The sequence below is a fragment of the Vulpes lagopus genome, chromosome 11 (genome assembly GCF_018345385.1).
Source record: "Vulpes lagopus strain Blue_001 chromosome 11, ASM1834538v1, whole genome shotgun sequence".
In the NCBI taxonomy this organism is placed as follows: Eukaryota; Metazoa; Chordata; class Mammalia; order Carnivora; family Canidae; genus Vulpes; species Vulpes lagopus.
Window position 1 is genome coordinate 78,118,762 of NC_054834.1, and position 27,951 is coordinate 78,146,712.

Here is a 27,951-nt window from a genome sequence, read left to right on the forward strand (position 1 = left end):
CTCAGAAGCCCGGCGGCTCGTCGCCCGCGGCGCCCCCCAGAAGGCGCTCGCCCTCCCTATCTGCCCGGGAACCAGGGCCCGCCCAGCCTCTGTCGTGGAAGCTGCCCCAGGAGCCATGTCTGCCCTCGGCCAAAGGCCGTGAGGGTGGCTGCAGTCGGAGGCCGGGGACAGTCCCCGGGACCCCCAGCCCGTCCGCGTGTCGCTCCGGGCTGGACCCCGAGGAAGGGTGAGCCGTTTCCAGCCCCACCTCTAACTGACGCAACCTCCTGGGGCTCACACTGCCACCTTCCAGTGGACGTGCCGAGGTCACCTCGCTGTGGTGCCTGCGGCCCTACCGCACGGACTTTTAACCTGCCCTCGGGGAGCCCACCCGGGGGCTCGGGCGCGCCCTGACGCCCCGGGGGCCAGGGGACACCTTCCGGCGGTTCCCAGCGCCGGACGCCAGGGCTTCGCGCCCGACCCCCCTTCTTCCCCGCAACCCCATGGCGGGAGCCAGGACGCCAAGGACACCCGCCCGGCCCCACGCGCGGCCAGACGCCCGCGGCCTCAGCCCGCGCGGGGCCGCCCCTCCCCCACGGCCCTCAGGGCGGGGTCGCGCGCCCGCCGGAAGAGGCGGGGCTCCGCACGCGGGCGGGCGTCTTGATTGGCCGGCGTGGGCTCGACGCGCGGTCCCGCTATAAGCGCGGGGCCACGGCAGCCTGCGCCAGTCTCCGCCGAGAGTCGCCGCGGTTTCCTGCTTCAACAGTGCTTGGACGGAACCCGGCGCTCGTTTCCCCTACCCGGGCCGCCGCTCAGAGCCAGCCCTCTGCCACCTCCACGCAGCGCTCTCGGACCGCTCCGAGGCCTCCGCCGCCGCCGCCCCAGCGCCGCGCAGCCGCCGCCGCCGCCTCTCCTCAGCCTCCGCCATGACGACCGCGTCCCCCTCGCAGGTGCGCCAGAACTACCACCAGGACTCCGAGGCCGCCATCAACCGCCAGATCAACCTGGAGCTCTATGCGTCTTACGTCTACTTGTCCATGGTGAGCGCCGCTCCTCTCCGGGCGGCGGGGCGGGGGTGTGGCTAACGCTTGGGCTCTCCCGCCTCTGCTCGCCCTGCTGGAAAATGGACGCTGCCCGAGGCCTTTCAGGACTTGCGCAGAAATTCTGGCCGGCTCGCCCTTTCTGACTGCCCCTTGGGAGGGCTCCCTCTCAGTCAGGGGTCGCCTCTGCGCACCGCTTCGTGTTTAGAGAGCCTGGTCTCATAAAATCCCCGACTTGCAGCAGTCGCAACCGGTACAATCCTGCAGTTAGGAAAGTGGGGTTTGCATTTCCATCCTGTTCTCTGTGTCGATCACGTGGCCCTGAGGCCGTCCTTTTGCTTGGGTAACGGGGGCGAAGTGGTCCAGCCCCCGTCCTCCCTGCGACTGTCGGAGCCTGCTGGGTAATGGTGTCGAATAGCAACCGTTGCGGGGGGGGGGAGGTTGGTGCTAAGTGGCTTATCTCCCGAGGGCCGACCACTCTGGAGCAGCCATCGCTACCCCTCTGTTCTGCTTATCGCTCAGTCCCACTTGAAGCATGGAAACCTCCCCTTTTGCGGACACAGTTGTCTTAGTCATCCGTCCTCTTGCCCCCGGGCATTTAGTACTTTATCCTTTTGTGACTGAGTTGTGGCCCTCTAATTGAACCTTGGTTTTAGAATAAACTACACCAACAGTTATTGGGCAAGGAAACTTTCCATGCTGATCGATGGAATCCATTTTCCAAAATCCTGGTTTTAGGCGGTGTGGTGGGAGTTTTACTTAGAATTGTCTTACGATTGTGTAAATTATCTAAGAATAGACCTGTTCCAGATGAATTTGAAAATAGGCCTGGATTTCCACGACTGCCATTCCATTTCCATCCTGAAAACCTGGATTCAGCGAGTGTCTAAAAACGGAATCAATTTTTCTATTTTCTGCTGGCAATTTCTTTGTACACCTTAGCGTTGCCAACAGTTGTCACCTTGCCGAATGGGTTAATTTTAGAAATCCGTCAGTATGCTGTAAGCTGGCAAGCTCATGTTTTAACATGGGTTTAATCAGGGAGTAGGGAGGAAAGGCACTGTTTGTACAGGGTAAATACTCCCACACCCTCTCCAATCAAATGCGACACTGGCTAGAAGAAGTTTGCTCTCATATAGGGCTTTAAGAATTTATCTGCTGGGGGCAATTCCCTATGATATTCTAAAGGTTCCTTGCAGTAAACTTTAAATGTCCAGGACTAAGCTTCATTTTTGTGTTTTAGAGTACAGACTAGTGTTGTGTTCTGTCCAAGAACACAGCCTGTCCGCTGTCTTCAGTGCAGACTCCTTTCTTGCTGGACTTTGAGGAAGAAAGGCTAGGCTTGGCAATTCCTAACAGAACATGTTCGTGTTCTCTTTTCAGTCTTACTACTTTGATCGTGATGATGTGGCTTTGAAGAACTTTGCCAAATATTTTCTCCACCAATCTCATGAGGAGAGGGAACATGCTGAGAAACTGATGAAGCTGCAGAACCAACGAGGTGGTCGAATCTTCCTTCAGGATATTAAGGTGAACAAAACATCTTAAGAGATCCTGTGTCTCATTTATCCGGCAAGTCCTTGGGTGTCAGAAATCCCTCAAGCTAGCAGTTGCTCTTATAAAATGAAGTACTTTGGCTTCTGTGTTTTTTTTAAGCCTATCCTCTAAGTTGAAGGAGGTGAACGGTGATGGGCGCAAGGCGTGGGAGAAACTGGGATGTCCCTCTTCCCGAAGCACAACGATTGCATGTTAGGTGTTTGCTGACTTGGGCAATAATAGGCAGAGGCTGTACGTGCATTGACCTGATCTCCTCTCGTTCAGAAACCAGACCGTGACGATTGGGAGAATGGGCTGAATGCAATGGAGTGTGCATTACACTTGGAAAAGAGCGTGAATCAGTCACTACTGGAACTGCACAAACTGGCCACTGATAAAAATGACCCCCACGTGAGTGTTGGCAATCTGGGAGAGAATGGAGGGAGGGAATCATTTCCCTCTTTAGGGGTTGGGAAAGTTTACCGTTAACATTCTTCCCCATTCTGTCTTCTAGTTGTGTGACTTCATTGAGACTCATTACCTGAACGAGCAGGTGAAATCCATCAAAGAATTGGGTGACCATGTAACCAACCTGCGCAAGATGGGGGCTCCCGAATCTGGCATGGCAGAGTATCTCTTTGACAAGCACACCCTGGGAAACAGTGATAGTGAGAGCTAAGCCTCAGGCTGTCTTCCCATAGCCACAGGGTGACTTCCCTGGTCACCGAGGCAGTGCATGCATGTTGGGGTTACCTTTACCTTTTCTATAAGTTGTACCAAAACATCTACTTCTTTCGTTTGTATCATTCCTTCAAATAAAGTAATTTGGTACCCAGCTGTTGTTTCTTGAGTTCTTGGGATGGGCTAGAAATGTATTTAGGTCATCTTTGTGAAATCTGCTGAGGTGTTGTAGTTCAGTCACAGGTAACCAAAATGACATGCCTAGGGAGGGATTTGTGTTTTATTAAAGTCCTTAGGAAATGATAATTGAGGCTGGGTGTGCTGAATTCAGACAGGACTTAAGGACTCCTGATTCTGAATTGAAGGTTTTGAATTACATGTTTCCAGTGGTTGATTCCAGCTTTTTACAATTTTTATGTACAAAAAAGTATCTTTAGGGCTTAAGTAGACCTGACACTATGGATTTTGTTTTCCACTAAGCTAACCATTTAATTTAGGCTGTCCTACGAACATACTCTTCAGTGTGGACGGCTGTATGGCTGTGACTAGACCAGTGTACCGCTGGTGTACGTGCAGGTAGGACCAGGCCGATGAAGCGTCTCCCTTGGGAAACAGGCTAAGAATGAGCTTCATCCCTAGAGAGAATTTGAGAAAGTTTACAGCATGAACATGGAAGATCATCATTTCAGTACTAAAATAGTTGGGAGTTAGGGCAAAGGTTGGGATCCCAAAATATAAAAAAATAGTGTCAGCCGACTGCGGAGCCCATCCCTCCATGCTAACCACTACATTAATTAGCCCTTCCTAGATAAGCCGCGGTAATTTGTAGGAGTTTCTATCTAGCTAGATCTAAGACCGATTATGGCCCTTTTAGAAGTTTTTCATCATGAAGTATGTATTTTGACCACAGAAGTGACTGCTTGGGAATCTAGAAAACAGGAAGTTAAGTTAACACAATTGGTGGGGTAGGGTGTGTCTAATTGAGTGAAACCTAGAACATAGGGGAACAGCTGATGGTCTTGTGACAGCTGCGGGTTGCCCCCAAGAAGGCATGAAGAGCTATTTCAAATTCAGAAGTCTTGAGTTCCCTCCCCCGCAAGTGAAGATACACCCCAAGGGACTTGGATGCCCTCACCTTAACCATCTGCCAGTTACCAAGGGTTTAACACTTTAAAGACATACTTGGGGACCTTGGAAAGGTTATGGGCAAGTGTTCACAAGCGATCTCTGAGCTAAGCCTGGGCAGTGAATGTAGTTCTTGGGCTACAGCCCAGAGTCCCTAGTTCTGCCTCATGGTTCTGTGTCTGCTACACAAAGCAAGCTGGGTCCAGGGATAACCTCTGACCATCTAACCCCGGCCTAGTGGCCTCCTAGCCTCATTCTTCTCAGTACAACATCATGTTCCTTCACCCAGGACCCAGGGAACTCTGCCCAGTGATGTTAGGCTCTGGCGAAATGAGCAAAGTTCTCAAACTTCCCGGTGCCCTTGCTGAGGTGGCTAGGTATGTGCCACAAGCCAATATTGGGTGTAAATCCAGCATCCTCTGGCAGTGATGGAACCACAGGAAAATCGGCTCCCAGGAAGGTGGAAGGAGGGTAGAATCACAGCAAGGGAAGGTGATGGGGCTTCTCACCCAGGTGTGTGTTTGGGGCGGGGGGGGGCAGTGAAGTGATCCTGGTTAAGGTAAAGGACAGACCTGTTTTCCAAGGCCCAATAGGGATCTCCGTGGCCCTTGAGTATAGCGTGTAGGTTGCTAGTTGACTGGCTCAAATTTGAGTCTTTGAGATGATGTTCAGGGGTCCCCGACATGTCTGTCAGGTTAAACTCGACAGTTTTCCTCTTCACGTGACCCGATTCTGGGTTCTCTAATGAGAACCCAACATTCTCTGGGAGTGCTTCAGAACTGGTCTTTATCCCAGACTGTAGGCTTTGGTCTTTGACAGCACCGTCTATCCCTGAGACTCTGCGTAGGCTTGAGGGTGCTGACTGTCCAGATGGGAAGACCATAGGTGTGTGGCTGAGGGGCGTCTGTGGGGCACTGTGGTAGCCTGACCTCCCATAAAATGCAGCAGTCTCAAAAGCACCCTCCTCCTTAATCTCCCAGGCCTTGCTGTCTTCCTTGTCCCTAGAGGTCTGCCTGGCACCCCCGAGTTTCTTGGGCTGCCCCTCTTGGAGAAAGCCTTCTTTCTTGGGCCATAGTAGTTTGGTCTTTGAGTTTGTCCTGGGGGGTTGGTGGTCGTGGGACTGCAGCCCTAGGAAGCGGCCAATGATGCCAGCGTGAGTGCCTTCCTCTTCCTCCTCCATGTCTTCCTTATGCAGACTGGAAAGAAGCAGGGGTTACTTGAGTAGGGGACAAAGGACCAAAGCAGGACTTGACTTCTCTTGTACCCTATCTTTTCCCTCCTTTTGGCCCAAAGCCAAGGACACACAGTGTTCTCACAATGCCTGGACTCCTCTTTCCTGACCCATCCTGCCCTGCACTGACCTCTTACTCGTTCTGGACCCAGCTCACCTTGAGGTTCTGTGGTTCCCTCTTGCCCATGTTTACTGAACTCCCTGGACTGGCACTTATGGGCTTTCTCTTTATCTCCATCTTCCTTTACCACCTCTCCCCTCAAGTGATCTGAACTACTGGTCCCCGGGTCAGAGGAGGCCCAGGAGTGACTCTGGGTCGGCCAGGGGTTTGTGGTTCCAAGCACCCACAAAGAAGTGTGGTTTCTTGGGAGCCCAAAGCCTTTCACTCTGCAGGAGAAAGCCCATTTTCCCAGAATGTGGCCTGCCCTTGACTGTGTCCATATTCTCCCCATGCTTTTAAGGGTCCAGCTGGAAGCCACCTCCCAAGCCACAGATGGTCTCTGTTCTATGTTCTATCTCTCTCCTAGGCATTCAGTACCTTGTACCTTGTGTCCAGAGTTTGGGCCTTGGGTTTGAGCTCCCTCACTAAATGGTGTGTTCCTTGGAGATGAGGTCTATTTATCATTATCCTCTGTTCCCCACCCAACCTTCAGCTGCTAGAGCACAGATCCTGTGGAATTCAGAAGCAACTTCCAGAAATGTTTCTGACCTAAGCAAGCCTCCATCCTTCATTTGATCACTTTTTCGAACCTTCCTCACACCCACTAGGGACTCTAGCTAATTCGAATTATGGCTTAACAGGCAGGATATTTGGTTTCTAAAGGATAACAGTGCTTAATACTGTGGAAGAAAACCTGGATGATATGGACCCTGACATGCAGAGGACTCTCCAAAGTCCTCTCTGCTGTCTTCCTGGGAGAGGGGGTTGTTTGGGATGGCCCAGCTGCAGCTCACAAGGGAATCAGACCAAATCAGGGAAATGGAAATCATGTGCAGGAAAGTTTGGCCCCTGTGGGTGACCTGAGGCCTGTACTCTAGCACAGAGTCCACCCAGAAGGTACCTGTGATGAATCAGTCTCTTGCTGGCACAGGCTTGCCTCTTCCTCAGCCAGGGACACCCTCCACCCCCTTTCACTCCCCATTTAAACACCCTGGCTTATCAGAAAGCGTAGTTCTGGACCAGAGTCAGGAACCAGCGTCCGACATTTCAACTGCATCACTGATAACTGTCAGCCCTTGGGTAAGTCCCAGTTTCCAATTCTAGACTTGGGGGACTTAGGCCTGAGTTACCTAAAAGCCATTATAGCTTTAAGAGTTATTAAGCAGTACAAAGTAAGGATTAAGGGGGTGGAGATAGAAGCAGGCATACATCCACAGGTGCGGCTTGCTAACTGTGACCTTGGGCTGAGCAACCTTCTTAACCTCTCTGAACTTGGACATAATCATCTGAAAACTGGAGATAACCAAATCAGGATTATGGGGAAGAAAAATACAGTTTATATAAAGAGCCCAGTGGAGCTCCCCACCCTCAGCATGCATCTGATACATAATAACTAGTGCTTTCCTAAGTCCTTGCCCTTGGGCTTTTCTACTAAACAAAGTGGTTCCTTGGCACTGCTCACTTGATGTTGAAAGTGGAGCCTAAAAAGGAGGCTCGACGATACTGGGCAGAAGCAGCGGTGTAGGGGGGTTGTGGTTCTGGTTCATTCCAGTACATATCCCGCTCCATCGGGGGCAGGTCCTGGTGCATCTCGTCCACAGCCAACAGGGACACCTGGTTGCCAGGCACAGAAGGAGAAGTCCAACAGAAAAGTCAGCCCAAGCAGGACTGTAACCTTGCTAGATGACTTGGAGAGGTCACTTCCCTCTCTCTGGGCCTCAGTTTCCCTACTTGTAAAATGGAGAGACTAATGCTTATCTGCAGCCTTATAAGTTGGGGTCAGAATCCTGTGAGTGAAGAGTGGGCCAGGAGGTGGGGGGCAATTCACTATAAGGCCTCCCTATGGAACTGTGGGATCCCCTCCCTGGGTCCAATTCAGGGAAGGCCCACAGGACAGGCTCCCTCTCTCCCCAAGTACCTGCAAGCTCCTGTCGACAATCCAGTTGGTCTCAAAGTCATCATCATCCTCTCCAAATGGGTTGATGAGCTGTTCTGCCACCTTGGGGAGAGGTAAGGCTTTGGAAGTCCTCAGGTAGACTCCCTGCGGTCTTGCTCCTTGCCCTTAAACTTCTGTTCCTGCTCATTACACATCCCACCCCATCATGCCCCTCCTGCCTGACCACCATCTCCAAAGCCAGTATGTAAGGACTCCAGCCACCCACGCTCATAGGCACCTGCACACAGTCCCCTTCTCTCAGGACACTGAGCCTGAGCCCCTCTCTGAGCCAGCTGCTCCCTGAACACCCAGAGCTGTTCTTCAGTCTACCACGTGGCAGAGTCACCACCGGTACCTCCCCTCACTGTATCTTCCCTGGAGTTCCATAATCTATGCATTCATTCATTTACTCATTCAAGTCTTCCAACATTCATATATTCATTATTTTCAAAGCCACAGAGTTTATATGTGGGAGGCTGTGTTCAATTAAAGGCAGGCAGAGTCCTAGTGCTAACCCCTGAAGTCCCCTGACAAATCTCCACAGTAGTGATGGACTGTACTAAGCTTTCAAGGGACATCCTATAAACCACTAGGGGATTTTGAGCAGAAAAATGGTGTGACCTGGTTTGATCTGCAGCGGCTGAAGATGACTGCTGGGACGAGGGTGTGGATAGGGAGGGACTGCACACGTGCACACATGCTCCATACATGGACAGGAGGGATAGAGGGAGGAGGCAACCTACCATCAACTGCCAAAAAATACCAACCTCCCAGCACCACTACCAAAAAAAAAAAAGAAAAAAAGATAAAAGGGAGAGAGAGTGGGTGAGAAACAGGAAAGATAAAGAGATGGAGAGAAAACTGTGTTATTCAGAACTCCTGTTAGGAAGAGCCCTGGATGTAGTGGGAGTAATACTTGGAAACACCACTTGGGGTGGGGATCAGGCACCCCGCCCCTCACCCCCATCACAGGTGGATATCTTGAGTAAGGAGAGGTGGTGCTAATCTGCCTCGAAAGGGTGGGGGCTGGAGCAGTTAACATCAGGACTTTGGTTTTACTAAGCAAAGGGGACAAATTTGGGATCAGAGCCTAGGGCACAGAGAGGAATTGCCTCACCAGCAGAGCCTGCCACAGACATTCTCAATCCATGCATTTCCCTTTTTCTGGACAAATATTTGGGAAACATTCTCTTGAGGGGGCATCAAATGGTTTGACAATTGAGCTTTCCCTGTATCTGCCCAGCCTGCTAAATTCGAGGACTGTGGTGCAGCGTTGGGATCAGACACCAGCCTCAAGCTGGTCCCACTCCTCTCTGGGTCTCAGTTTCTTCAAATGTAAAGACACGGGGAAGGAGTACACAAGAGGGTCATGGTGGGGGCCCTGAGATCCTCCTTTCCTGGTCAGCCATGACGCTTCTAAAGCCATGGTCACAGCCAGTCTGGTTGCAGAGAATCTTACCTTCAGCCAGCCAGCATAGAAGAAGAACTGCAGAAATGTGAAGACAGGTACAACAAGGTCCAGCTCGTGGCCAGGGTAGGCCTTGGCTGGGTTCAGGAACTGCCGCCCAACCAGGCAAGCCAGGAAGAAGCTGTATACAGCCACGGTCACCACCTGGGAGGAGAGGAGGTGGCAGCAGAAATGGACTGGCTGGCAACGTAGGGTCAGGAAGCTCCCTAGGCTGCGAGGATGAGCCCTTGCTCTGCTTTGCACAGTCCTGTGACTCTGGCCCTCTGTGATCTCTTTATTTTTAAAAAATTTTATTTATTTATTCATGAGAAACACACACACACACACACAGAGAAGCACAGACACAGGCAGAGGGAGAAGCAGGCTCCATGCAGGGAGCCCGACGTGGGACTTGATCCCCGGTCTCCTGGATCACGCCCTGGGCTGAAAGCAGCGTTAAACCACTGAGCCACCAGGGTTGCCCTGTGATCTCTTTAAAATGGGGATAATTACACTCTCTCCCCTGGGCTGAACCAGGCAGGAGCCTGGACTCTTCAAAGTTGTCACTAGAGAGAATCTGCAAAGTCCAGACCTAACTCCCGGGATGGGCCTCTTAGCCCCCAAGTGAGCCCTTCCCATCACAGTCTGTTTTCTGAGTCCTCCCAGTCCCGGCTTCCCTAAGGGGCAGCTTCACTGGCTTAGTCCTCACCTGCGTGTACACCAGCGGGATACTGATCCAGTCGTAGGCAAACAGGTGTCCACACTGAGTACGCAAGATGTTCATCTCCTGGGGAGCAGGAGGGAGGGTTGGGGTTCTGACCACCACCTATCTGCTCTCCCCAGCTCAACCCCCAGCTCTTCCCAAGGTACCAGGGTCTGGCTCTGTGATCATGGGCAGCTCACTTAACCTCTCTGTGCTTCAGCCTTCTCACCTATCAAAAAGGAATCAGGATAGGGTGCCTGGGTGGCTCAGTTAGTTAGGCTCTGCCCTTGGCTTAGGTCATGACCCCAGGGCCCTGGGATAGAGCCTGCATGGGACTCCCTGCTTAGCAGAGAGCCTGCTTCTCGCTCTACCCCCCCCCCCCCCCACTTGTGCTCTCTATCTCGAATAAATAAAATCTTAAGAAAACAACAACCCAGGAACCAGAATCTCTGAGGCTTACTTTAGAGAGGAAGTAGGAGAGGAATTTAAGGGACCGGCCACCATGGGTTGTGGAATCCTCTTGGTCAAAATCCTCCAACCCCAAAGCAGGTTCTAGGCAGACTCTCAAGCCTGCTCTTTGTAGGAAACTGTTCTACCCAGAGCACAACCGTCCCCTCTCTGCACCAGCCCCATCTGTGTGGTGAGCTCACGTCCAGCAGGCTCTGGAGCAGGACAGGGTCCCGGATTCGACCTCCAATCCACGCCTTCATTGACAGGTTGGCAAACCACACCCAGGGCACCCAGAACGTGTTGTGCGGCAAGCTCAGCTTTTCTAAGTGCTTACATTCCGCGGGAGTCATAAAGCCTGCGGGATGGAGTGAAGAAGGCAGTGGACGGGGAGAGCCCGCAGAGCGGCGGGTTGGCAGGGCTGGCCAGGATTCAAGGCCCAGTTCATTCGCACCACCGAGCTCCTTTGCCATTCAGTAGTTACTAAGCGGCCACTATACGCTGTTCTGGCCTGAGCACGTGAGAAGGCTCCGCTTTACTAATCAGGGCCACGTTAGGGAAGGGCGGGGACGGAGGTCACAGATGCGCAGACTGAACACCGCACAACCAGAAGGGCAAAGGGAGCAAGACCCTTGCGCTCTCATCAGCTCCCAAGGCCCCGCCCCCGGCCCTCGGTCCCCACTGTCCCCTCGTCCCTCCAGGGTCCTTAGCCCCGTCTGAAGCCGCCTTCCCGCGCGCTGTTCCAGACCTCGCCCCCCCACCTTCAGGCACTCGACTCCGCCCGGGCCGGTTCGACCCGGTCCCGCCCCTCCCCCCCGCTCCTGGCCCCACCCAATCTTCGGCCTGGAGGCCCCTGGCTCCACCCCCTGCTCCGGCCCCGCCCACCTGCTTTCACCAGGTGCTGGGAACTGGGAAAGCGCTTGTAGACGGCGGCGCTGACGCTGCGCAGGATGAGCACGTTGCCCAGGTTGGCGTAGCGGATGAGCGTGCGCCGCAGCAGCCGCCCGTGCTCGTCCTTGCCCTCCACCAGGCCGGACACCAGGTTCATGAGGCGGTCTGGCCACGGCAGGTTCTCGTACTGGTTCCACCAGCGGGTCACGACCAGAGTCACGTAGAAGCCTGGGCAAGAGAAGCATGGGGGAGGGGCGAGGGGCGAGGGCCCAGGCTGCCCGGGCTGCGGCCAGAGCCCAGCGAGGGCGTTGCCTCCGCGTCTCCGTCTTCCTTGACGGGAGCGCCCAGCCCCAGCCCTCCTGGAAGGCGCTCCGGGGGCAGGACCAGCAGACCCGCGGGAAGTGCCAGCTCCTCCCGTTCTCGCTCCCAGGGGCCGCCTGTCTATGCCAGAAATCTGCCCGCTCTCCCCTCCTGCGCAGACGCTCCAGGGACCGTCGTTGCTGCCCTCCCTCGGAAGCGGGAGTCTTGGGTGCTCACAGCAGGGCGTCCTTCCTAACGTCTGAGCTCCGTCCGGCCGCGGCCCTGAACTGCTGAGAGGCACTGACGTGCTACTCTGCGTAGTCCGCCTTTCTGGAGCCGGCAGCGCCGCTGGGATCCCGAGACGCGGGGGGGTGGGGGTGGGGGTGGGGGGGCTCACCCAGCACGAAGGAAATGGGGATGAGCTGGATGTAGCTGTCGCAATACAGAGTCAGTTTCTCAAACATCACCTGCTGTTCCTCCGTGAGGGCCATCCTGGTGGCGGGGGAGGGAGGCGGATGTGTAGACACTGGGAGCACATGGCTGAGACAGGTTACGGGGACCAGCCAGGCCTAGGGTGGGAGTGTGGCTGCCTCTTTGCTACCCCACCACTTCCCTGTCTCTTTCACTGGCCCCACCCGAGGGCCCCTCCTCTGGCCTGAGCCAGGTCCCACTCTAGCAGCCCCAAGCCCCAGCTGGGCCTCTGCTCTGTGGCTGCAGGAGGTTTTCTGCGAGGTATAGGAAGGAAGCTCCTGCTGAAGGACTTACTTGTAGGCACCACTGACCCTTTTAAAGCATCCAAAAAATAGTTTGAAAGCAGGTTCAAACAAAGAGTGTTTGGTCTTTAAAAAAACTTATAGTAAGGAGAGATAAGTAAGTGGAGCCCAGAGGGTTTTTAGAGTAGTGAAACTACTCTGTATAGTATAATGGTAGATGCCTGTCATTATACATTTGTCCAAACCCATAGAATGTACAACACCAAGAGTAGACCCTAGTGTAAACTATGGACTTTGGGTGATAATGGTGCATCCATGGGGGTTCATCTTTGATGACAAATGTGCCACTTTGCTGGGGTATGTTGACAGTGGGGGCAGCTGTGTGTGTGTTTGAGAGGGTATATGGAAACTCTCTATGTTCTGCTCAATTTTGCTATAAGCTTAAAAACTCTAAAACTGATGTGCTTTGTTATTGGTATTGTAATTTTGAATTCAAGAACTTTCTGGATTTAATAGTTTTTCAATCCATTGCAATCATTAAGGCTTTTTCCATTCAAAATGCTTTCATATATTCTGTGGTTTTTATCTGTCCTTTATTTTATTTAAGTAAACACTTTTATTGGGGGACAAAAAAATATGTCCTGGGCCTGTGAGCTTGTGTGGAACTCAGGAGAACAGGATGGCAGAGTGGGACCAGGTAAGGCCCTGGTGCCAGCACCTCTCCCTGGGTTGGAGGAAAGACACTCTGGACTGCACTGAGCTGTCTCCCAGGCTGCCTTCTTTGATCTCCTCCCCCGCCACAACCCCCAAACCCCGCCGCGGACCCCCCCACCCCACCCCCAGGGCTTGGCCAGGAGGAGCTCAGATCAGCCTTACAGGTCTCTGGTACATCGGCCCCCCTGAATGGCTGGCTATTTGTTCCAAGACCCAGCTGTACCCCTCCCAGGCCCTGGCCCCAGCCTGTCCCCCTGCACCTGTAAATGAAGCGAATAGTATAGTAGCTGAGCAGGAAGATGAGGAACTCGCCATAGAGCAGCTTGTAGATGCTGCCTCGCCAGCACAGCAGCAGGCGGGAGAAGGAGCCTAGGCGGGCATTAGCCACTTGGCTTGAGTAGGTGACGGTCATGGCCGGGCACTGGGCTGCAGCAGGTGCACTTGGGTCCTAGTAGACAGACAGGGAGGTACACTGATAGGGGGCTGGGAGGGAGCAGGGGCCTTGGTCGAGGCTTGTCTGGGCCTCATAAGTGATCTTAGCCAGGACTCTTCCCTGCTCTGGGCTTTGGCTTTCCTGTCTGGACACTGGGAATGGGATGAGGTAGCCTGAGAGGCCCTTCTGGCTCTTACTGCCTGTGGGACATGGGAAGCCAATGAAGTGAGCCCAGAGCTGCCCACAGCCTTGGCAGAGGAGACAGATACGTCTGTGCCCTAAAGTTATGACAAAGGCAGTAACAACAGTAATAGCAAAGTCCACACACTAGGCTTAGTCCTCTGAGCCAGGCAGTGTTCTGAGCCCCTCCTGTTCATTAGCTCCCCCAGGCACCCTCAGCCATCTTGGAGCGAGATTGGTAAGGGGCCTGATCAGTCTTGTCCACTGCCCTGTCCACAGTGCCCAGAATAGAGTCTGGCTGGTAGAAATGCTCAAATCACTTTCACTGAACAGTGACCCCAGGGCCTTTCCACTTGCCAATCCTTCTACTTGGAAGATTCTTTCTTTCCCTTTCTTTCTTTCTTTCTTTCTTTCTTTCTTTCTTTCTTTCTTTCTTTCTTTCTTTCTTTCTTTCTCTCTCTCTCTCTCTCTCTCTCTCTCTCTCTTTCTTTCAGAATTTATTTATTTATTCATGAGAGACATACAGAGAGAGAGGCAGAGATATAGGCAGAGGGAGAAGCAGGTTCCATGCAGGGAGCCCAATGTGGGACTCGATCCCGCCACTCCGGGATCATGACCTGAGCTGAAGGCAGACGCTCAACCACTGAGTCACCCAGGCGTCCCGAGGATGCTCTTTCTAATCTAACTGTATGGTTCGTTCCCACTTCAGGTCATCTGCTCAGAAAGGATGTTCCCAACGACTGTCCCTGCAAATAGCATCCCAGTGCCACTGGTACTCTCTGTCCCCTCATCTTGTCGATTTCTCTACATAGTGTTTATCTTATTATACTTGAAATCATGTTTTGCAGGATGTCTGCTTGTTTACTGACTATTCCCTCCTTGTGTTCTCATAGGAGATGTGCGCAATAAAAACTTCTTGAAGCAATGACAGACACCCACCCTCTCCTTGCTCACTCTGACAGAGCTGCAGTGGCTGGGCTGTCTTTGTGCCTAGTGCACACCAAGCTCATTCGCACTGCAGAGAGCTTGCACACACACACAAGTGCCCCCACACCTGCACACACACTGCCCGGCTGCGCACATCACATGCACTAATGCAGGGATGGCTATCCACCCCACAGGCCCTCAAAGCCCCAGCACAGCCTGCCTGGGCTGATAGCCTACTCACGGGAGGGGCTCTGGTCTTCTCAGGTGATACCACAGCAGTTCTGGCCACTGGACGGGTTGGACTCTTGGGGGTCCTGTGGCCAGCACCCCTGCCCACACTTAGGGGCTGGCCCTGCCCACGCTTTTGTTAAGCAGTCACTTGACTCCCTAAGCCAAGGCCTCCACAAAGGAGCCTTGTCTGGCCCCTTATAATCTGCACAGTAGCAGCCGCCAGCAAGGCCTGGCCAGGGCCCCTCTAATTCCTGCTGGGGCCGAGGGGGGTGTTTGGAGGGGCTGGAACCAGGGCTAGAATTTGGAGCAACTTCCCTCCACCATGGGCCCAATCCTGCCATCGTCTCTGGGCCCTCAAATAACAGAGATGGAAGGGTCTGTTCCTGACCACTAAGGTCTTGCGGGGAGAGGGGTGGGGGGGTGCTGGTCTCTCGTGCCAGGAGCTGCGCGGAGAGAGGCCCTGTGGGGCTTTGGCGGCAGTGAGGGCAGTGGAAAGAACACTGAAGTCCTGGCGTCTAGTCCTGGCCCCGCGACCCGTGTGTGATGGCCCTAGGGGGTCTCCGCTCATCCCTGGGTCTCCGAGTCCCTGTCTCCGAAAAGGATGGCATTGCGTCAGCCCTCGTCACCTCTGCAGCCGAGCAGCTGGGATTGGCTGACGGTAACGTCCTAGTGTCCTAGTTCCCCAGGCTGTGACTGGCTGGCAGAATCCAGCTCTGGAAGAAGGCGGGTGGCGGAGGGGTCCGAGGGGGGGGGGGGGGAGCTGCTGGGCGGGGGCGGGGGCGGGGCCTGGTGAGGGAGGACGCAGCAGCCCTGCTGTTATGCTGCGGGCTTCCGCCGGGGAGTACGGACCCCGGGCCCCAAGGGCCGCGCGTTCGCCCGATTCCAAACATCGGGATACGTGGGTCCATACGCTAGGGCCCTCCTGAGCCCCTGGAAGTGATGGGTGTCCAGGACGGGCTCCTCTGGTGAAGGCTTGAAGCCGCAGTGGCTCTTGGTCTTCGGGGGATGGCTGTGAGAATGATCTGGGCTGTACAGGAGACGTGCAGCTTCTCAGGGTCCTTCTCCAGAGTCTGATTCCGCCACCTGGTGGGAGGTAGGGGGCCGGGGAGCGCTGCGTTTCTAATGAGCACCTCGGGGATTATAATGCCAGTGGTTTTCAGATGGCACTTTCTGAAGCCTTGATTTACAACATGACCTTCAGCCTGAAATGAACCCACTCCTTCCCTCCCTTCCCCGGCCCCATCCCCCTTCCTCCCTTTCCCTGACACACTCCTCAGTGTTAACAGTGAGGTCGCAGGTGACTTCTGTGGACACCACTTTTGCCTTTATAATTCTCTGTCCTGGGGACATTATTTCACAACAACGCCTTGGATACTTTTCTAATCACAGCAAAAATAATGCCATCGCGGTTATGAGGGGGCCCTTCAGAGATCAGGAACAGCCTGGTAGGAATATTTGCCACACCCCTGCTGCCTGTGCTGTGGGAACCATCTTTCCCATTGCTGTCCTTAACCTGGGCCTCAGGCTCCTCATCGGGAAAATGGGACATTAACACCTCCCTCAGCAATGAGAATGCTGGGTAACAAATTAGTCAACTCTCCAGACCAGCAGTTCTCATGCCTGGCTGCCTGCCGCTGATGCCCCTACCCCATTCCCCCAGATTTGGTTGGACCTACTAGGGTCCCGGACGTTGATATTTTCTCAAGGTGCCAAGGGCAGCATGGTTTGAGAATCACTGCTGCAAGGGGCAATTCCCTACCTTGTATTCCCTTTTCCCCCACCAAAAAATATCAACACTCAAGAGACAGCTTTCTACTTAGCAGAACGATCAGTAGATTTTCAATTAAAATTGAAACACGCCTGGCACGCCGATGTTCACTCCGTGTCCGTTGAAGGAATGAATGAAACACCTCTCTTTTTGCCCGGTCAGGTTCCTGCCTCGCCTATGGTGACCACGGGAGGGCACCCTTGACTAGCTGGCTCTGGCCCTGGAAGCCCTGTTGGCTGGTGAGTCTGTAGGGACCCTGGAGCTGATGCTGGATGTCTCCTTCATCTCCTTGACCCTGACCAGCAGCTGTAGAGCCAAGAGAGGGAGTGGGAGACACGGTGGCAACTGAAGTCCTCCTCTCTTTTCCTCGGATATTTTTCAATATCCCAAAAGGCCCACTAGAACCAGCTGACAGTGCTGTACCGTCCCCCTTCTCCTCCCAGACACCCCAGGACATTCACAGAGACACCCCATAGGAAGCTGCTCCTGGCCACACCCCAGTGCTAAGACAGACCCCAGGTATAAGCCAGGGTCTCTTCCACTGGGTCTTGGCCATGAAAATGTCCCCAGCCAGCCATGTGCATCTCAGGCACACAGCAAGGCCACGGCAGGCACTGACTGACCACACCATGCTTGGACAAAGGGCCCCAGGATTGACCCCTTGCAAGGATGGTGTCCAACCCAGTCAAGGTCAGCCTATTGATTTCTCTCTCTCTCTTTTTTTTTTTAAAGATTTTATTTATTTGTTCACGAGAGACACAGAGAGAGATAGAGGCAGAGACACAGGCAGAGGAAGAAGCAGGCTCCATGCAGGGAGCCTGACATGGGACTCGATCCCCGGTCTCCAGGATCACACCCTGGGCTGAAGGCGGCACTAAACCGCTGAGCTACCAGGGCCGCCCTATTCTGATTTCTCTTCCACAAAGCAGTCATTCAACAAACCATTTCTGATGCCAAACTAAGCCTAATCTTATTCTTGCCTCCCAAAATTCCTGGTCAAATAAAAGTGAAGGAAACAAATAACTTTAACACAAAATAGCCAGTCTTAATATTCTGTGTCAAGTCTACAGAACTCAGAGAAACGTTTACAGAGAAGGGAGCATCTGAGCTGGGTCTTAGGCATGGGTAGGAGTTGGCCTGAGCTGAGAAGGATGGAAGGGTATTACGTAGAAGGAAAGCCACAAAGGCATTCCTGAGGGACAGTTCAATTGGGTATTGTCATCTACATTTTACAGAGGAGGGCACTGTCTTAACCAGGGTCACATAGCTCTAGAAGGCCTGCCTGGAACTGAAGCCTGGGTCTTCTCATTTTGAATCCTGAGGCTTTTCCGAGACTCACCATCACCTCTCTGGTGGAGGTCAGTTTCTGAGGGGTGGAGGCTTACCTGTTAGGGTAGTGGTTTCTTTTGGGGTCAGAGGGAGGTCCAAAGGATAGGGGATGTACAGAAGACACGTTGACTGCAGCAGAGCCTGTGCTCTTGAGGACACCAGCAAAGAGCCATCTCTGGGGGCAGGCAAAACAGAACTGGAAAGATGGGTGGAGGTTCTAGAGACAGAATGCTATGGCCTTCTCATCTAGGATCACCATGGCAATAGGAGCATCACAGAAGGCCTGCTACTATGCCCTTCCAGACCCTGCCTCAGCTGGGCAGGAAGAAGAGGACCCAGCTTGACTGGGGGCGGTGGGTAGGGGGCCTTTGGGTGAGCCAAACAGCCCCAGATGCTGCCTCCGGGCTCTATGTAAGGTAACTGCCAGCCCACACTCCCCTCTTTGGCCAATCACAGAACAGGGCAGAAATCAAGAGAGTAAAGGAGGGGGCTTGGCATATCTGGTCAAAGGGCAGGAGGGACACTTCCCGACTGGGGCCTGGAAGCAACACAGACGATAATACCTTTATACTGGGGCCAGCAGCCCTGATCCCTAAAAGGCTGGATAGACTCAACATCCCAAGGGATGAACACATGAGCTCTGGTTCCTGCAGAGAGACAATAAGGACTGGGAGGGACCAGGACACACTGGGTCCAGCTTCACCGAGCCCAGTCCTGCCAATGACAATGAAATAGCATGGAATAAGCCAGAGCCGGCCCAACAAGAAACAGAGGATTCACTGCAGCCTCAGGAAGAACACTGGAATCTCCAAGCTGCCCTCTCCCCATGGACTCCACCCCACTGAGGCCAGCCAGGTGAGGCACAGACCCCATCCACAATCCCCCTACCACCACCACCACCCTCGTCCCAACTCAGAACTGGGGCTAATGAGAGGCTGCTCATTTTGCAAAGATACCAAGGCATAGAGAAAGAAAGGACTTAACCTCAAGTCACAAAAAATTAGAATCAGAGCTGGAAGGTGTAACGAGGTCACCTATGTTGGTCAGAGCACGTGACTCTTCACTGTTCCAGAATGTTCCTGCCGTTTAGCTCTGTGAGCACACACATTGGTGTCAGCTGTGCTCAGCACTGTGCTGGGCATTGTGGGAGGGAAAGAGAAGAAAAACAATGGTTTCCCCAATATGTCGAGCATTTACTGGGTGCCAGACAGTGCGCTAAGCTAAGCACTTTTTAGATAGGATTTCATCCTCATCAGAACTTGGGAATGTCGTCCGTTAACAGGTGGATGTCGAGGCCTAGACACAGTTACTTACTTGTCCATGCCTCCTCTCAAATCTAAGTCAGCCTGGTGCAAATTCCTTGCAGTAGTGACTGTGCAAACTGCCTCCTACAGTTACTGGCCATGGGTTGGTCAGTTAGTAAGGCTGCCCTGTAGTGGTGACCTGGAGGGGACTCCTCGCTGTGCGGTTGGACCAGGTAGCCAGACCGTTCCAGGAGCCTTCCCCAGGAGGTGGCCAGGCAAGTGAAATGGATCCAAGGGCAGTAGGGGAGGAAGGCACCTGGGGTAAGCCGTGGTGGTGGCTGCCCATTAGGTCAACCAGACCACCTAGCAAACTGCTCTTACTTTCCTTGAAGTGCCTTGGGAACAGGTCACCTGGGCAACCACAGCTCCAAACCCTACCCCACTCTGGGGCTTCAGAGTTAGCAAATAAAAAATAGAGGATAGTCAGTTAAATCTGAATTTCAGATAAACAATGAATACTTATTTTAGTGTACATATGTCCTACCCAACCCAGGCCCTGACGGGAGGGCATCCAGAGGCCACGGTCTTTTCTATGTCGGCAGCACAGCTTTGGGAACTACTTGCTCCATTTGTCCACCCCCTAGGGCTGCGGACTTTTAGAGCCTGGCTGCTCAAAGAGAGGTCTGGGGGAGCTTGCTGGAAATGCAGATTCTCAGGTTCCCCCCTACACCACTCAATCCAAATCTGCACTTTAACCAGATCCCTGGGAGATCTGTGTGCACTCGGGACTTGGAGAGGCTTGCTTTACTCAATGACTAGAGAGATTTCAGTTTATTACTATACTACATGTTTATTGTAGACAGATAGGAAAATGCAGAGCAGTGCAAAAACAAAATCACCAAAAGTTATCATTTTGATGTATTTCCTTCCTGTCTTTTTGTAAAAACATTGAGCTAAAATTCACATACCATAAAATTCACCACTTTAACCATTTTGAGTGTACAATTCAGTGACTTTTACTTCATTGAATCATCACCACTAATTCCAGAACATTTTTGTTACCTGAATGGAAACTCAGTACCATCATGCACAGAGTCTCCCTATTCACCCCTTTCTCCCATCCCTGCTAACTATCCATCTGCTTTTTCTATCTCCCTGGATTTGCCTTTTCTTGTCATTTCACATAAATAGAATCATATGATACTTGTCCTTCTATATCCTGCTTCTTTCACTTGGCATCACATTTTCAAGGGTCATCCATGTGTCAGTGCTTCATTCCTTTCTGGGTTGAGTAATATTCCATTGTATGGATAGACCACAGTTTGTTTACCCATTCCTCAGTTGATGGACATCTGGATTGTTTCCTTCCCTTCTCTTCTCTTCTCTTCTCTTCTCTTCTCTTCTCTTCTCTTCTCTTCTCTTCTCTTCTCTTCTCTTCTCTCCTCTCCTCTCCTCTCCTCTTCTCCTCTTCTCTTCTTCTTTTTCTTTCTTTATTTTCTTTCTTTCTTTCTTTCTTTCTTTCTTTCTTTCTTGTCTACTATGTATATATGGGGCAAGTTTTTCTTTACACATGGCTTTGGTACTTTCGGGTATACACCTAGGAGTGGAGTGGCTGGGTCATATGGTCATTCAATGGTTAACTTTCCAAGGGACTACCTGTTTTCCACAGTGGCTGTACAATTTTATACTCCCACCAGCAAAGGAAGGAATTTCAATTTCTCCACCTCCTCACCAATGCTCATTATGCCCCTACCCTGCAAAAAGCCATCCTAGTGAGTGTGCAGTGGTATCTCATTGTGGTTTGCATTTCCCTAACAATAAATGATTGTTGAACCTCTTGTGTGCCTGTTGATTATTTGCATGTCTTTATTGGAGAGATATTTATCCAAATCCTTTGCCCATTTTAATTAGATTATATTCTTATTGTTGAGCCATAAGACTTGTTTATATATTCTGGACAATACTTATGGATATATATGATTTACAAATATTTTTCCTCATTCTTTAGGTCATTTTTTCACCTTTTTGAGAATATCCTATGATGCACTAAAGTTTTTTTTTTTTTGAAATTTTGGTGAAATTCGGTTTATTTTTTCTTTTGTTGTTTGTTCTTTGGCGTCCTGTCTAAGAAATCATTACCAAATCCAAGGTCATAAAGATTTATTGTTAATTTTTCTACAGTTTATAGCTCCAGGTCCTACATGTGGGTCTTTGACCTATTTTGAGTTAATTTTTGTATGTGGTGTGAGGTAAAGGTCCAACTTCATTCTTTTGCATGCAGATACTTAGTTTTCCAAGCACTATTATTTGAAAAGATTATTCCTTCCCCATTGAATGATCTTGGTGTTCTTGTTGAAAATCAATTGACAGTGGATGCATGGGTTTATTTTTGGACTCTTAATTTTATTCCATTACTCTATATGCCTATCCTTATGCCAGTACCCCACTGTTTTGGTTGTGTAGTTTTTTAGAAGTTTTGAAATTGGGAAGTGTGGGTTCTCCAATTTTTTCTTCCGTTTCAAGATTTTTTTTTTTTAAGATTTTATTTATTTAGGGATCCCTGGGTGGCGCAGCGGTTTGGCGCCTGCCTTTGGCCCAGGGCGCGATCCTGGAGACCCAGGATCGAATCCCACGTTGGGCTCCCTGCATGGAGCCTGCTTCTCCCTCTGCCTGTGTCTCTGCCTCTCTCTCTCTCTCTCTCTCTCTCTCTCTCTGTGTGTGTGACTATCATAAATAAATAAAAATTTAAAAAAATTATTAAAGAAAAAGATTTTATTTATTTATTCATAGAAACACACACAGAGAGAAGCAGAGACACAGGCAGAGGGAGAAGCAGGCTCCATGCAGAGAGCCCGACATGGGACTCGATCCAGGGTCTCCAGGATCATGCCCTGGGCTGCAGGCGGCGCTAAACCGCTGTGCCACCCGGGCTGCCCTCAAGAATTGTTTTGACTATATATGGTCCCTTACAATTCCCTATGAATTTGAGGATCAACTTGCTCATTTCTGCAAAAAAGGCAGTTGGAATTTTGATAGAAATTACATTGAGTCTGTAGATCATTCTGTTTTCTTTACAATATTGTTTCTTAACAATCCATGAACACAAGGTGTCTTTTCATTTACTCAGGCCTGTTTTAATTTCTTTCAACAATGTTTTGTAGTTTTTGGGGTACAAGTCTTATAACCCTTTTTAAATTTTATTCCTAAATATTTTATTTTTGGTAATGTAAATGAGATTACTTTTCTAAATTTCATTTTCAGATTATTCATTGCTAGTGTGTAGAAATACAACTGATTTTTGCATATTGATCTTATATTTTGAAACTTTGCTGAATTCATTTATTAGCGATGATGGTTTCTGTGTGGGTTCTTTAGGATTTTCTATATATGATTTCACCGTCTACAAATATAGTTTTTACTACTTTCCTTCCAATCTGGATGCCTTTTATTTACTTTCCGCTATGGCTAATACTTCCAGTAAAATGTTGAATACAAGTGGCAAGACCAGAGGAGCCTGAGTGGTTCAGTGGTTGAGCATCTGCCTTTGGCTCAAGAGTGTGATCCCGGTGTCCGGGATTGAATCCCGCATCGGGCTCCCTGTGAGGAACCTGCTTTTCCCTCTGCCTATGTTTCTGCCTCTCTCTCTGTGTGAGTCTCTCATGAATAAACAATCTAGAAAGAGGAAAGAAAGAAAGAAAGAAAGAAAGAGGGGATCCCTGGGTGGCGCGGCGGTTTAGCGCCGCCTGCAGCCCAGAGCATGATCCTGGAGACCCGGGATCAAGTCCCACATCAGGCTCCCTGCATGGAGCCTGCTTCTCCCTCTGCCTGTGTCTTTGCCTCTCTCTCTCTCTCTCTCTCTCTCTCTCTCTCTCTCTCTCTCTGTGACTATCATAAAATAAATAAATAAAAATTAAAAAAAAATCTATTAAAAAAAAAAAAGAAAGAAAGAAAGAAAGAAAGAAGAAAGAAAGAGAAAGAGGCAAGACCAGATATCTTTATATTGTTTCTGATCTTTATATATATATATATTTTTTTAATTGTTTCTGATCTTAGGAGTAAAGCTTTCAATCTTTCACCATTGAGTATGATATTAACTATGGATTTTCTTTTTTTTTTAAGATTTTATTTATTTATTTTTAAAGATTTATTTATTTATTTACTCATGAGAGACACACAGAGAGAGGCAGAGACACAGGTAGAGGGAGAAGCAGGCTCCATGCAGGGAGCCCAGTGTGGAACTCAATCCCAGGATCCAGGACCACGCCCTGAGCCAAAGCTAGACCCTCAACTGGTGAGCCATCCAGGCGTCCCAGATTTTATTTATTTTTATTTGAGAGAGTGAGCAAGAGAGAGAATGAGCGTCCGTGGGGGGAGAGACAGAAGGAGAGAGAGAAGCAAAATACCCTGCTGAGCAGGGAGCCTGATGCAGGACTTGATCCCAGGACCCCAAGATCATGACCTGAGCTGAAGCCAGGTGCTTAACCTACTGAGCCACCCAAGTGCCCCAGCTGTGGATTTTCATATATCTCCCTTACCAAGCTAAGGAAGTTTCCTTCTAGTTCTACTTTTATAAGTGTTTTTATCATGCAAGAGTGTTAGGTGGGCTTTTTCCCAACTTTTTTTATTGTGGTAAAATATACATAACATAAATTTAACCATTGCTAAGTGTACAGTTCAGTGGTATTAAATGTATTCATGATGTTGTACAACCATCACCACCTCCTATCTCCATAGCACTTTCATCTTGTAAGACTGAAGCTCTATATATGTTAAACAATAACTCCCACCTTCACCTCCTCCAGTCCCTGGTAATCATCATTCTACTTTTTTGTCTGTATGATTTTGGCTACTCTAAGTATCTCATGTAAGTGGAGTCATACAGCATTTGTCTTTTTTTGACTGGCTTATTTCACTTAGCACAATATTTCCAAGGCTCATCAATAAGGTTGTTGGTATAGATAATTTTATAAAACTATTTTTCTGCATCAGTTGGGATGGTGATGTGATTCTTTTCTTCCATTCCATTAATATTGTATATCACATTGGTTAATTTTCATGTGTTGAACCACCTTTGCATTCTTGGGATAAATTCCACTTGCCCAGGCAGTATGATCATTTTAATATGTTGTGGGATTCAAATTTCTCAGTAATCCATTGAGAATGTTTGCATCTATATTCATAAATATTGCTCTATAGATTTCTTTCCTTATGATGTCTCCATCTGGCTTTAATATCAAGGTAATCCTGGCATCATGGAGTGAATTAGGAAGCACACTCTATTTTTTGGAAGAATTTTTTTCTTAAAGATTTTATTTATTTATTCATGAGAGAGAGAAAAAGAGAGGCAGAGACACAGGCAGAGGGAGAAGCAGGCTCCATGCAGGGAGCCTGATGCGGGACTTGATCCTGAGACTGCAGGATCATGCCCTGGGCCAAAGGCAGGCGCTAAATCAAAAAGAGGATCCCTGGGGATCCCTGGGTGGCGCAGCGGTTTGGCGCCTGCCTTTGGCCCAGGGCGTGATCCTGGAGACCGGAGACCGGAGACCGGGGATCGGGTCCCACATCGGGCTCCTGGTGCATGGAGCCTGCTTCTCCCTCTGCCTATGTCTCTGCCTCTCTCTCTCTCTCTCTGTGTGACTATCATAAATAAATAAAAATTAAAAAAAAAAAAAAAAAGGATCCCCTGTTTTTTGGAAGAATTTGAGAAAGATTGGTATTAATTCTTTAAATGTTTGAGAGAATTTACCAATGAAGCCATCTGGTTCTAGCCTTTTCTTTACTGGGATTTTTTTTTTACTTATTTAATATCTCTCTCTCTCTCTCTCTCTCTCTCTTTAAAGATTTTATCTATTTATTCATGAGAAATACAGAGAGAGGAGCAGAGGGAGAAGCAGGCTCCTCACAGGAAGCCCGATGCGGGACTGCATCCCCAGACCCGGATCACATCCTGAGCCAAGAGCAGTCACTCAACCACTGAGCCACCCAGGCATCCTGCTTATATAATCGCTTGTTATGGGTCTATTCAGCTTTCTTTTCTTTCTTTTTAAAAGAATTTTATTTATTTATTCATGAGAGACACTGAGACAGAGAGGCAGAGACAGAGACAGAGACAGAGACATAGGCAGAGGGAGAAGCAGGCTCCATGCAGAGAGCCTAACGTGGGACTTGATCCTGGGACCCAGGATCATACCCTGAGCTGAAGGCAAATGTTCTGTTTCTTCTTGAGTCAGTCTTAGTCATTTGTGTGTTTCTAGGAAATTTTCTTTTCATCTAGGTTATCTGGTGTGTTGATTTACAATTATTCATCATATTCTTTTGTAATCCTTTTTGTATCTTGTAATGTTGATAGTGATGCCCTACTTTCATCCTGATTTTAGTAATTTGAGTCTTTTATCTCTTTCTCTCTCTCTCTTTTTATTGTTCTAACTAAAAATGCATCAATTTTATTACTCTTTTCAGGACACCTGGGTCCTGAAAAGACGCCAGGACCCAGATTTATAATTATTGTAGTTGTCCTTTAAAGCATATAAAAGGGGCACCTGGATGACTCAGTGGTTGAGCATCTGCCTTCGGCTCAGGTCATGATCAGGGTCCTGGGATTGAGTCCTGCATCAGGCTCCCTGCAGGGAGCCTGCTTCTCCCTCTGCCTATGTATGTCTCTATGCCTCTCTTTGTGTGTCTTTTGTGAATAAACAAAAATCTTTAAAAAATAAATAAATCATATAAGAAAAAATATGTTCTAAAAATACATAATTACTGACTTTAATCTACCTATATGCTTATTATCAATGTTCATTTCTTCATGTGGATTTGAGATACTTATTTAATGCCCTTTCATAGTAGCCTGAAGGACTCTCTTTAACATTTCTTGTCAGGACAGTCTACTAGTGACAAACTGTCCTAGTTTTCACTAATCTGGAAATATCTTGGTTTTTCCTTAACTCTTGAAGGATAGTTTTGTGAGATATAAAATTTCTGTTTGCCTTGTTTTTTCCTTTCAGACTTTCCAATATATTATTCCCTTGCATTCTGGCCTCCAAGGTTTCTGATGATAAATCAGCTGTTAATCATAGTGAGGTTGTCTAGAACATGAGTAGTCACTTTTCCTGCTTTAAGGATTCTCTTTTTGTTTTTGGCCTTTTGCAGTTTGATTATGTCTTGGCATGGATCTCTTTGATTTATCTTAGTATATGTGCTGCCGAAGCGAGCACTCTTTGAGTTTATCTTACTTGAAGTTAATTAAGCTTCCTGAATGTGTAGGTTATGTCTTGTACCAAGTGTTTAGCCATTTATCTCCAAATATTCTTCCTTATCTCTCTCCCACCTCTCCTGTTGGACTTCCTATGCATATGTTAGTATGCATGATGGTGTCTTACACATCTCTTAGGTTCTGTTCATTTTCCTTCATCCTTTTATTCTTTCTGCTCCACAGACGGGGTAAGCTCAATTGACTTACCTTCAAGTATGCCGGCCCTTTGTTCTGCTTGCTCAGATCTGCTGTTGAACTGCTCTACTGAAATTTTCATTTCAACTAATTCTCTTCAAATCCAGAAGTTTTGTTTCTGTGTTATAGCTTCTGTCTTCTTATTGACAGTCTCTGTCTGGTGAGATCATGTTTTCCTTTAGTTCTTTGCACATGGTTTCCTTTAGGTCTCTGAGTATATTTTAAATAGTTGATTTATTTTTTTAAAGATTTTATTTATTTATTCATGAGAGACAGAGACAGAGACAGAGACAGAGACAGAGACAGAGACACAGGTAGAGGGAAAAGCAGGCTCCATGCAGGGAGCCTGATGTGGAACTCGATCCCAGGACTCCAGAATCACGCCCTGAGCCGAAGGCAGACGCTCAACCACTGAGCTACCCAGGTGTCCCTAAAATAGCTGATTTTAAGTCCTTGTCTAACCATATCCAATATCCAATATCTGTGCTCCCTCAAGGACAGTTTTCTCCCCATGTATATAGGCCATGCTCCCTTTGCATGCATCATAATTTTTTTTCTAAACTAGACATTTTTAGTATTAAAATGCAACAACTCTGGGAATAGGATTTCCTACCATGCTAGTACTTGTTGCTGCTGTTGTTGAATTGTTTGTTAGTTTAGTGACTTTTCAGGAACTAATTTTGTAAAGCCTATTTTTTGTAGTGTGTGGCCACTGAAGTCTCTCTTACATTAGCTTGGTGCTCTGCTAGTCATTTGACTGAGATTTCCTTAAATGCCTAGAACAGCAACAACAAAAACCTCCCAGTCTTCGCAGATGAGCTCTGTATGTGTGTTGGGAAATTCCTTCAACGCTTATGCAATTTACAACTCTGCTTTAGCTCTCATTTCCTGCTTGCACAGAGCCTGATCACCAGCTAGAGATAAGATCTTAGGGCCTTCTCAGATCTTTTCTGAGCATGTACCCAGCCCTGAGCGTGCATGTGGACCTCTACTCCCAGGAGTATGTAGGAAATTTTCAAAGTTCTTTTCCCTAATCCATTTCACCTCCCAGCTTTTCTTCCTAAGGGTTTTTTTTTTTTTTTAAATTATTATTCATTTGTTGTTTTCTCCAAATGTTGTCCCTTGTCCTAGATGGTAGCAGCTAATACAATTGCCTTTATGTATTTTCAACAAATGCCCCCTTGGTAGCCACATCAGCCCTGTGAGAGTTCTGAATTAGGCAAAATAAAGGCAAGCCCTTTGAGCTAGACATTCAGAGGGCCACTAGACAGGTAAAAACAAACAACCACAATGCTTTCAGTAGCAGGTCTGTCTAGAAACTTATACCATGAACATTGTCTTCAAGGCTGCTGCAGAACTGGGAGATGGAGAAGATAAGTGAAATTATTATTATTTTTTTTTTGATAAGTGAAATTATAATGAAGTTTTCTTACTGAGATTCAGTGGTTTCACTTGATTGATGTAAACTTTGAGTTGTTTCCAGAGTTCTGAT

At 49.3% G+C, this 27,951-nt stretch overlaps 2 protein-coding genes across 2 annotated transcripts; one reads left to right on the top strand and one right to left on the bottom strand.

Annotated features, from left to right (window-relative positions):
• The first annotated feature begins 693 nt into the window (after positions 1-693).
• Positions 694-3,390, top strand: FTH1 (ferritin heavy chain 1). Its single transcript, XM_041723531.1, has 4 exons — positions 694-1,019; positions 2,403-2,549; positions 2,841-2,966; positions 3,070-3,390. The coding sequence occupies exons 1-4, from the start codon at positions 906-908 to the stop codon at positions 3,232-3,234; spliced, it is 552 nt and encodes a 183-aa protein (XP_041579465.1). The 5' UTR covers positions 694-905; the 3' UTR covers positions 3,235-3,390.
• A 150-nt stretch (positions 3,391-3,540) lies between these two features.
• Positions 3,541-14,776, bottom strand: BEST1 (bestrophin 1). The gene is made up of 11 exons (XM_041723530.1): positions 14,685-14,776; positions 13,164-13,351; positions 11,874-11,968; positions 11,171-11,404; positions 10,489-10,643; positions 9,845-9,922; positions 9,148-9,300; positions 7,671-7,751; positions 7,215-7,366; positions 4,934-5,557; positions 3,541-3,871 (listed from the first exon to the last, which is right to left on the bottom strand). The coding sequence occupies exons 2-11, from the start codon at positions 13,313-13,315 to the stop codon at positions 3,853-3,855; spliced, it is 1,743 nt and encodes a 580-aa protein (XP_041579464.1). The 5' UTR covers positions 13,316-13,351; positions 14,685-14,776; the 3' UTR covers positions 3,541-3,852.
• Positions 14,777-27,951: the final 13,175 nt, after the last annotated feature.

Excerpts from the sequence above, each read along its gene's own strand:
- FTH1 (XM_041723531.1), top strand. The coding sequence starts at position 906 with ATGACGACCGCGTCCCCCTCGCAGGTGCGCCAGAACTACCACCAGGAC. Across the intron at positions 1,020-2,402 it reads CTTACGTCTACTTGTCCATG|TCTTACTACTTTGATCGTGA; the intron begins GTGAGCGCCGCT and ends TTCTCTTTTCAG. Across the intron at positions 2,967-3,069 it reads CTGATAAAAATGACCCCCAC|TTGTGTGACTTCATTGAGAC; the intron begins GTGAGTGTTGGC and ends TCTGTCTTCTAG.
- BEST1 (XM_041723530.1), bottom strand. The coding sequence starts at position 13,315 with ATGACCGTCACCTACTCAAGCCAAGTGGCTAATGCCCGCCTAGGCTCC. Across the intron at positions 9,301-9,844 it reads TCCCGCTGGTGTACACGCAG|GTGGTGACCGTGGCTGTATA; the intron begins GTGAGGACTAAG and ends CTCTCCTCCCAG. Across the intron at positions 7,367-7,670 it reads TTGTCGACAGGAGCTTGCAG|GTGTCCCTGTTGGCTGTGGA; the intron begins GTACTTGGGGAG and ends CCTGGCAACCAG.